Consider the following 9,144-nt stretch of genomic DNA (forward strand, 5'->3'; position numbering starts at 1 on the left):
GCATGGACCCCTGTCCAGACCCCAAGCATCTTCTCAGCATCCTCAGACCAGCAGGACTTGCAGCAATAGTGGATTAGACACCTGACTTCTCCTTCATCTACCTTTGGCTGGGGGCCTCCAGCCTTGACCTTCACTCTGAGAGTTTCAGGCAGGTCCAGAGCCAGTTCTCCCATGACGTGATCTGTTTCCAGGGCAGGTTCCCGGGTGAGATAAAAGGATTTGGGCTGAACAGGGTGGAGGGAGCATTGGAATGGCACTCAGGGCAAAGGCAGAGGTGTGCATGGCAGCACCCTGGCTGTCCCTGCAAAGGGCACAGGCACTAAGCACCAGAGCCGCCCGGGCCCCTAGTACGGTGCTGCCCTTTGAAGCCATACCCCAGCGTCCAGGCAACAGGTGGCTGAGGCTGCTGCAGATCTGGAGGGAGCAGGGTTATGAGCACCTGCACCTGGAGGTGCACCAGACCTTCCAGGAGCTGGGGCCCATTTTCAGGTAAAGCCCTCCCTGGCCCTCGCTGGGAACACCCAGAGCCCTGCCCCTGCTGCCCAGGACCCTGCCGGGCACACAGCACTGCTGTTCCCAGCAGGCCCCAGCACTCTGCATCCTTTGGAGGATGGGGAGGGAGTGCAGCATGTGCTGGTCTGTGGTTCTGCCAGTGCAGGGGATGGTGCAGAGCAAACCCCAGCTCGATGCAGAGAGGGCAGGACTCAGAGGCACTAAAGTTTGGGAGGTTTCAGGGACCCAGCAGGATGGCTTCAGCTGTGAAGCCGCTAATCCCGGAGCGGGATGGGTGGACAGGAGACACTTCGGATTGGGAATGCAGAGTGGGGCCAGGGGGGACATGACCCCGTCCAGCAGGGCCTTGTGCTTGGCCCCACAGGTGCCACTTGGGAGGAGCAGGCATGGTGTGTGTGATGCTGCCAGAGGAAGTGGAGAAGCTGCAGCAGGTGGACAGCCTGAACCCACGCCAGATGAGGCTGGAGCCCTGGGTGGCCTACAGACAACATCGTGGGCACAAATGTGGCGTGTTCTTGCTGTGAGGGGCAACCTGGGAGCTGGGAGCAGGGTGGGCAGCCTGGGTGTGGTGGGGAGGTGAAAGAGGCAGGACCCGAAAGCACATCCATTCTGAGCCTGTGTGGTGGGCTGTGAGGGTGAGCACCCAGCCTACAGGATGGCCATCCCGTGGGGTCACATCTGCCCTGCAACTAGGGGAAGCAGGGCAGTGGTGGAGAAATGGGCACGGGCATCTCTGCAGAGGAGAGAACGCAGAGCAATGAGCCCTTCTGTGTAGCGAGAACCCGCTCTGCACCGACCTCGGCGGCTTCTTTCTCTTTCGGTCTGGGGACTCTCCTTCCCACAGGTCAGAAAACTGAGGCCCTGAGAAGGGGACTCCCACTGGCCCAGGTCACAGGCTGTGAGCGCTGAGCCTGGTGTTGACCAGGGCCGCAGCCTCCCTCACGGCGCTCATGGTCCCTATAGTCCCGGTAAACCTTCGTGATGGGGACAGTCCTGGGCAGGAGGCAGGTGGGGACGCAGGTGGCTGGTGGCTCCATTGTTCTCAGAAGCAAGGCACGAGGTGGGGCGGTTGATGACACTGGAGAGGATGTTTCCTGGCCCGTGGAGAGGGTGGCGCCTGGTCAGGTGGACAGGGAGAGGCTGGTGCTTGGACTCGGTCACCTGCAGGGACGTTGCCATTAGGACGGGGGAAGGACTGGACGAGGATGTCACAGTGGCGACAGCCCCCACTCCTTGGCGGGAAAGGAATTATCTTGGGAATAGTGGGATTTAGGTAAAACGGCACCCGTGGTTCAGGGCCCTCACTGAGGCTGGCCGACAGACGACATCTGGGAGGGAATCTGGACCCAGGAAGGCAGGTCTAGGAGGCTGTGTGCGCATAACGGAAGGAAGGAGAGTGCTCCTGTGTGTGTGCGTGTCTCGCATCTGTGCACATGCTGTGTGTTCCTCTGCATCTGCATTTGCACATGTGTGTGCATGTGTGTGTATCTGTGTGTGCATGTATGATGTGTGGTGTGTGTGCACGGCTGTCTCTGTGTGTGCATGTGTGTGTACACGTGTCTGGGTGTGTGCATGTATGATGTGTGGGGTGTGTGCACAGGTGTCTCTGTGTGTGCATGTCCAGGTGCCGGCACGGGTGTAGTGTCTGTGCACACGTGTACATGTGTCTCTTCACACATGTGTGTTGAGGTCTTGCACGGGCACACGTGTGCATGTGCGTCTTCTGTCACCACTGTCAACTCGGGACAGCAGCCGGCTGGACATAAATAAAGGAGTTTTGCAGGAATGTGACTGAGAGGGGAAATTCCTCCCCATCATTCCCTGGGGGCATCCATGGAGCCCCAACGCACTCTGGCTGTGGGTGAGGATGGCATGAGGCACAGAGCTCGGTTCCTGCCCTGCAGAAGATGGAGATATTTCACAGAGACAGGCAGAGGCTGCTGCCCCAGAGGCACTGTGCCCAGGACAGAGAAGGGCGGGGAGGAGAGGGCAGCGAGGGGCTCTCCCCTCGAACACTGTGTGGGCAAGATGGGCAAAGCTTGATACCAGAGATCACCTCCTCCTTAGGAGAAAAGCCCTCCCCCCCACTACAGGGAGGGCCTGCATGGGTGAGGTGGTGCCAGCCTTGGGGTGCCAGGTCCCAGGAATGACCTGTTACCTCCTCAGCACCTGCGGGCAGAAACTACCGTCTCATCCCTGCTCAGACCTGAGTGGTCTTTGCCCAGCACCTGGAGGCCGCTCTGAGAAAAGGCTGCAGCTCGAACACAAACAGGCAGCTTCCGCCAGGGCCCCCAGTCAGCTCCCTGCAGGCCGATTCCCCTCGGGGACAAGGAGGATGGGATACGGGTCAGGGCCTGTGTCTTGCTGGGGCAGCCTCACAAGCTCTGCCCTGGACTCTGTAGGAATGGGCCTGAATGGCGCTTCAATCGATTGCGGCTGAACCCAGATGTGCTGTCGCCCAAGGCTGTGCAGAGGTTCCTCCCGATGGTGGATGCGGTGGCCAGGGACTTCTCCCAGGCCCTGAGGAAGAAGGTGCTGCAGAATGCTCGGTGGAGCCTGACCCTGGACGTCCAGCCCAGCATCTTCCAGTACACCATAGAAGGTGTGGGCCAGGTGGGAAGGTCCAGCCTCAGAGACCCTGGAGTGGCCAGGGATGGGGACGGGGACCGGGGGTTGGAGGGAGTTGGGGGAGGCAGCCCGGAGGCCCGGGGCTTCCTTGTGCTCAGCAGTTCATCCTCCCCGCAGCCAGCAACTTAGCTCCTTTTGGAGAGCGGCTGGGCCTGGTTGGTCACAGTCCCAGATCTGCCAGCCTGAACTTCCTCCATGCCCTGGAGGTCATGTTCAAATCCACCGTCCAGCTCATGTTCATGCCCCGGAGCCTGTCTCGCTGGACCAGCCCCAAGGTGTGGAAGGAGCACTTTGAGGCCTGGGACTGCATCTTCCAGTACGGTGAGGCCAAGGACCCAGGCAGTGCTATGGGGAAGGGACGCCATGGGGGCCCACTTTCTCCCTCTCCACCACCCACGTCCAACACTCTGGGTCCATCTCGCCCTGCCACCTTTCCATCAGTGTAACTCTGTACTTCAACAGTGCTTCCTTTGGCATATGTCTTCAAGGCATATGCTTCCTTTGGCCAAATATGTTTATTCATTTACCCAGTCTTAGAATGTACAGAAAGTCATTTAAGAGTTGTGCACATTTTTCCAAAAAGAAATCCACTCATTAGAGTCCAATATTTGATTAGAGTGTTTTCATATTTAGAATGAGGAGGTTCAGCCTGAATGTTCAGCCGAAACGATGTTCAGTGATTAGTTGAGTTACTTCCCTTGCCCAACAGTAGTGTAGTTGTGCTAACCATTTGAAATATGGGTTCATTCTTTTTCTGGTTTTATCCAATCTTAGACTGCTCCCCATTTTCGCCTACTCCAGCCCCTGGTAACTTTTACCATTCTACCACTTCTATGAATTTAACTATTCTGCATAACACATGTAAGTGCAATCACAGTATTTGCCTTCCTGCTTAATTGCTCTGGCTAGGACTTTCAGTACTATGTTGAATAGAAGTGATGAAATGACTGTCCTTGTCTTGTTCCAGGTGTTAGAGAAAAGGCTTCAATTTTTTTCCATTCACTGTACTATTAGCTGTGGATTTGTCATATATGGTCTTTATTGTTTTGATGTATGTTCTTTCTATACCCAATCTGTTGACAGTTTTTGCCTTGAAGGAATGTTAAATTTTATTGACTGCTTTTTAAGCATCTGTTGAAATGATCATATAGCTTTTTTCTTGATTCCATTGATGTGATGTAATATGTTTACTGATTGGCATCTGTTGAGCCATCCTTGCATCCCTGGGATGAGTTTCACTTAATCAAGCTGGATGATTTTTTTTAATGTGTCATTCAATTCAGTTTGCTAGTATTTTTTTGAGAATTTTTGCATCTATGTTCATCAGTGATATTGGCCTGTAATTCAGTGATATTGGCCTGTAATTTTCTTCTTTGATTGTGTCCTACTTTATGTTGATGTCACAGATCACACCTTTATGTATTGTGTACCCATTAACATGTATCTATAATTATTGTTATGCTCTGTCTTTTAACTCCTACAAAAGATTTAAAAGTGGAGTTCATATTAAAATTACAGTAATGCAGGTTTTTATATTTGTTCACATATTTAACTTTCTTTATTCAAATATGGAGATTCTTCAGACATTAGTTCTTCAAATAAACTCTCTGTCCTTTTCTCTTTCCTCTCTTCAAATATCCATAGATGCTTCATGGCGTCCCATAAATCCCTTGGCTCTGTTCACTTTTCTTAATTATTTCTTCTTTTTCTCCTTTTACTTAATAATTTCAAGTGACCTCTCTTCAAGTTCACTGCTTCTTTCTTTTGCCTGTTCAAGTCTGCTGTTAAACCCTGCTAGTGGAGTTTTAAATTAAGTTATTGTATTTTCTAGCTCCAGAATTTGTTTGGTTCTTTCCAAAAATAATTTCTATCTCTTTGTTGATATTCTTACTGTGTTCATAAGTTGTTTTCCTCATTTCATTAGTCATCTATGTTCTCTTTTTACTCATTGAGCATATTTAAGATAGTTTAAAATTCAAGTAAGTCAGAGACCTGACTTATTTTGGGTCAGCTTCTAGAAGATTAATTTTTTCCTTTGGATGGATACTGTTTTCCTATTCCTTTGTAAGCCTTGTGATATTTTGTTGGGATTTGGGCATTTGAAAAAACTGCCACCCCTCCTAGTCTTTGTGGACTGGCTTCATGCAGGCAGAATATCTTCCCTAATCAGCTGGGCTTAAAGGCTCAGGTTCTCTGAAATATTTTACAGGGATGTGTTTTTCTTGGACCTATATGTGTGTTTTTATTCCAGTTCCTCATTTATACAGCTGCTTTTATATACCTGTATTAGTCAAGGCTCTCTAGAGGGACAGAACTAATAAGATAGATGTATATATGAAGGGGCATTTATTAAGGAGAGCTGAGCTGACTCTCCCGATCACGAGGTGAAGTCCCATGATAGGCCGTCTGCAAGTTGAGAATCAGGGAAGCCAGTCTGAGTCCCAAACCTCAAAAGTAGAGAAGCAGACAGTGCACTTCAGTCTGTGGTCGAAGGCCCAAGAGTCCCTGGCAAATCACTGATGTAAGTCCAAGAGTCCAAAACCTGAAGAACTTGGAGTCTGACGTTCAAGGACAGGAAGCATCCAGCACAGGAGAAGGATGAAGGCTGGAAGACTCAGCAAGTCCACTTCTCCCACCTCCTTCTGCCTGCTTTATTCTAGCCATGCCAGCTGTCAATTAGATGATGCCAACCCACATTGAGGGTGGGTCTGCCTCTCCCTGTCCACTGACTCAAATGTTCATCTCCTTCAGCAATACACTCACAGACACACCTAGGAACAATGCTTTACCTCCTTCAATCCAATCAAGTTGACACTCAATATTAACCATCACAACACTCCATATATACATTGCTTTTTCTCGGAAGCCTTGGATTTCTACTGGACTTTTCTGCTTTTAATTTCTTGCCCCAGCCACCTAAAGATCTGCAGACTTCCTGCATCTTTAAAGTATGGTGGTGCCCATCACTGCTTTCGGTGGCCTCCAACCTGGTATCCAATCTATGCCTGCATTCTCATCAGCACTCTGAGTCAGGCAAGGCAGAAACAAGTCCCTTGGACAATCCCCAAACAAGCCAGAACATTACAATACATTTCCACCCTTTTCCTTTAATCCCAAGGGAGGAACTGGGAATTGGGTAGTTTTCTTCCAACTATGCCACACTGTGCTGTGAGATGGTGGGCCAAGGTGAGAAAAATGTCAAGAAATCTTCTACTTGTTTGAGTGGATTTTTTTTTTTTTTTTGATGGAGTCTCACTCTGTCACCCAGTCTGGAGTGCAGTGGTGCAATCTCAGCTCACTGCAAGCTCCACCTCCTGGGTTCACGCCATTCTCCTGCCTCCCGAGTAGCTGGGATTACAGGTGCCCGCCACCACCCCCGGCTAATTTTGTTTTTGTATTTTTAGTAGAGACGGGGTTTCACCATGTTAGCCAGGATGGTCTCCATCTCCTGACCTCGTGATCCACCCGCCTTGGCCTCCCGAAGTGTTGGGATTAGAGGCGTGAGCCACTGCGCCCGGCCGAGTGACTTTTTCTTAATTGGGCATTCACTTGGTTGCTTGCAACTTCTTGTTTCCAGAGTTCTCAGAAATCTGTTTTAGTCCATATAATGTTTATTTAGCATTTCAGTGGAGAAGCAAGGACTTGGAGCTTCCTGCTCCTCCATCTTGCTGACAACACCTCCTTTTTGTTTTATTTTCCAGTTGTGTAAGTGAAATGGTTACAGAAGTAGGAACTATACAAAACGATGTATATTCAGGGAAGTGTCAGAGGTGGCATCACACCATTCGCTCTCTCCTTCCCATCCCATACCCACACCCCGTATGTAAACAATCTCAATAGTTCTGGTTTAGCCTTCCTCTTTTTCTTTACTTTCTTTTTCTTTCTTCTTTCTTACACAAAAGGCAAAAATTGTCTACACAATTTTTAATAGATCCTGGAATTTGCTCTGATGATAATCACAGGAGTTTTCTTCCTTCTTTTTATAACTACACAGTTGTCCTTTGTATGGATGTACCATAGTTTATTCAACCACTACTGTGTATGTGAACGTTCAGCTTGTTTCCAATGTTTTGCAATTACAAACAATGCTTCACTGAGTAGTCTCGTGTATTTATATTTCCATATATATTTTGAAATAATTTTAGAGTTATCCAGGAGTGTCAGAAGAGTGCAGAGTTCCTTTATCCACTTCACTTATCTTCCTTTGAGTTAGCATCTTACATAATCACATTTCTCAAAACTAAGTAACTGCTTTATTACAGCGATATTAACTAAAGCAAAGAATGTGTTTGTATTTTACCAGCTTTCCATTAATGTCCTTTCTCGTGTTTGTTTCGAGGAACAATTCATGACACCACGTTGCATCTGGTGAATATGTCTCCTTAGTCTCCTTTGACCCATAACTATTTCTCAGTCTTCCCTTGTTTTACATGACCTTGATACTTTGAATTCTGGTCAGCTGTTTTGCAGCATGCCAATCAATTTGGATTATCTGATGTTTTCTCATGATTAGCCTGAAGTTACATATCTTAGGGAAGAATACCATAGAGGTGAAGACCTAAGGGCACGTGTGTGTGTGTGTGTGTGTGTGTGTGTGTGTGTGAATTCTCTGTTCATGAATTTTTACCTTTTTATCAGGTTTTAAAGTTTTCTCTCAATTTCTAAGCGTTTAAAATTTTATTTTATTTTAGATTTGGGAGTTGTATTGGTCCGTTTTTACATTGCTATAAAGAATACCACTGGAGACTGGGTAATTTGTAAACAAAAGAGATTTAATTGACTCACAGTTCTGCATGGCTGGGGAGACCTTGGGAAACTTACAATCATGGTGGAAGGCAAAGGGGAAGCAAGGCATGTCTTACATGGTGGCAGCAGGGAGAGAGAGCAGGGAAAACTGTCATTTATAAAACCGTCAGATCAGTTGGGTTGTGCGAATGGTGAAGGAGAAAACTTCAGGAAGAGTGCGTAGACTGAGCAGAGAAGAGGGCCGGCCACCTCTGTAGAGGCAGGGAGAGGAGCCAAGCTGGAGCCTGAGCAGCATTGCTGGACGTGGAGAAGGTCTGGAATCGTGTCAAGGAAGTAAGCAAAGGGTCTCTTTCTATTCAAGGAAGTCCACTCCCAGGACCCTGGGCAGCAGTGGGTGCTGGATTGGGCCACCTGGCAGTGTCGCATCAACTGGCAGCTGGAGACCCTGGAGAATGACAACTTCCAGGATGACCCCCATGTGGGACTCCCTCAGCTCGGCAAGAGACTGCCTCGGTTCGATGATGCAGATACCAGACGGTAAAAGAAGAAAACCTGAAGTGATCATTTTCAACTTTGCTTCCAAAAAAACTTTCAGGCCCTGCTGGAGGAGCAGAACTTGAGTGTGGCCGAGGGCCCCAACTACCTGACAGCCTGTGCAGGGTCCCCGTCGCGGCTGCAGTGCTCCTTCTGCGCTGTCTGGCGTCTTCCCCTCTCCTACACCTGTGTCAGCTGTGGTGCCTGGTATTGCACCGTGTGTTGTCTGGGGACCCACCGGGAGACCAGATGTCTGAAGTGGACCATGTGAGCCTGGGCATTCCTGGAGAGGAAGAGCCTTGTGCATTGCCAGGCCTCCAAAAAGCCCACGTTTCATCACCCAGTGGAGCGGGGCTCTCCCTGGACTAAGGGAGGAGCTGCTCACTCACCCAACAAAACTGTGTCTTACTTGCCAGGAAAGACCAGCCTCACTCCAGGAACTGTCTGGCAGGGGGGTTGGGCCCACCCAGTGCTGTTAGGATAAAAAGCCTCGTGCCAGGAAAAAAAAATTAAAAAAAAAAAAATCAGCTCTCATGAGAATTCACTCACTATCAGGAGAACAGCATGGGGAATACTGCCCCCACAATCCAGTCACCTCCCACCAGGACCCTCCCTCAGCACTTGGGGATTACAATTCGGATTAAGATTCAAGATGAGATTTGGGTGGGGGCACAGAGCAAACCACATCAGGGGTCACGTGTGCATGTTTGGTACATGGGTATA

The 9,144-nt window shown here is 49.3% G+C and overlaps 1 protein-coding gene and 1 pseudogene across 2 annotated transcripts; both read left to right on the forward strand.

Annotated features, from left to right (window-relative positions):
• The first annotated feature begins 250 nt into the window (after positions 1-250).
• Positions 251-5,321, forward strand: LOC112630213 (cytochrome P450 11B1, mitochondrial-like). The gene is made up of 5 exons (XM_025394346.1): positions 251-489; positions 878-1,033; positions 2,916-3,115; positions 3,259-3,483; positions 5,290-5,321. Exons 1-5 carry the CDS (start codon positions 251-253, stop codon positions 5,319-5,321), a joined length of 852 nt encoding a protein of 283 aa, XP_025250131.1.
• A 2,754-nt stretch (positions 5,322-8,075) lies between these two features.
• Positions 8,076-8,918, forward strand: LOC112630214 (annotated as a pseudogene). The gene is made up of 2 exons (XR_003120822.1): positions 8,076-8,102; positions 8,231-8,918. The product of XR_003120822.1 is annotated as a zinc finger HIT domain-containing protein 1 pseudogene (transcript).
• Positions 8,919-9,144: the final 226 nt, after the last annotated feature.

The sequence above is a fragment of the Theropithecus gelada genome, chromosome 8 (assembly GCF_003255815.1).
Source record: "Theropithecus gelada isolate Dixy chromosome 8, Tgel_1.0, whole genome shotgun sequence".
NCBI classification, from domain to species: domain Eukaryota; kingdom Metazoa; phylum Chordata; class Mammalia; order Primates; family Cercopithecidae; genus Theropithecus; species Theropithecus gelada.

What these genes read in the sequence shown, in the direction of transcription:
- LOC112630213 (XM_025394346.1), top strand. Translation starts at nt 251, where the DNA reads ATGGCACTCAGGGCAAAGGCAGAGGTGTGCATGGCAGCACCCTGGCTG. An exon ending in CTTCCAGTACACCATAGAAG is followed by an intron (nt 3,116 to 3,258) that starts GTGTGGGCCAGG and finishes TCCTCCCCGCAG; the next exon opens with CCAGCAACTTAGCTCCTTTT. An exon ending in TGAGGCCAAGGACCCAGGCA is followed by an intron (nt 3,484 to 5,289) that starts GTGCTATGGGGA and finishes GGCTTCATGCAG; the next exon opens with GCAGAATATCTTCCCTAATC.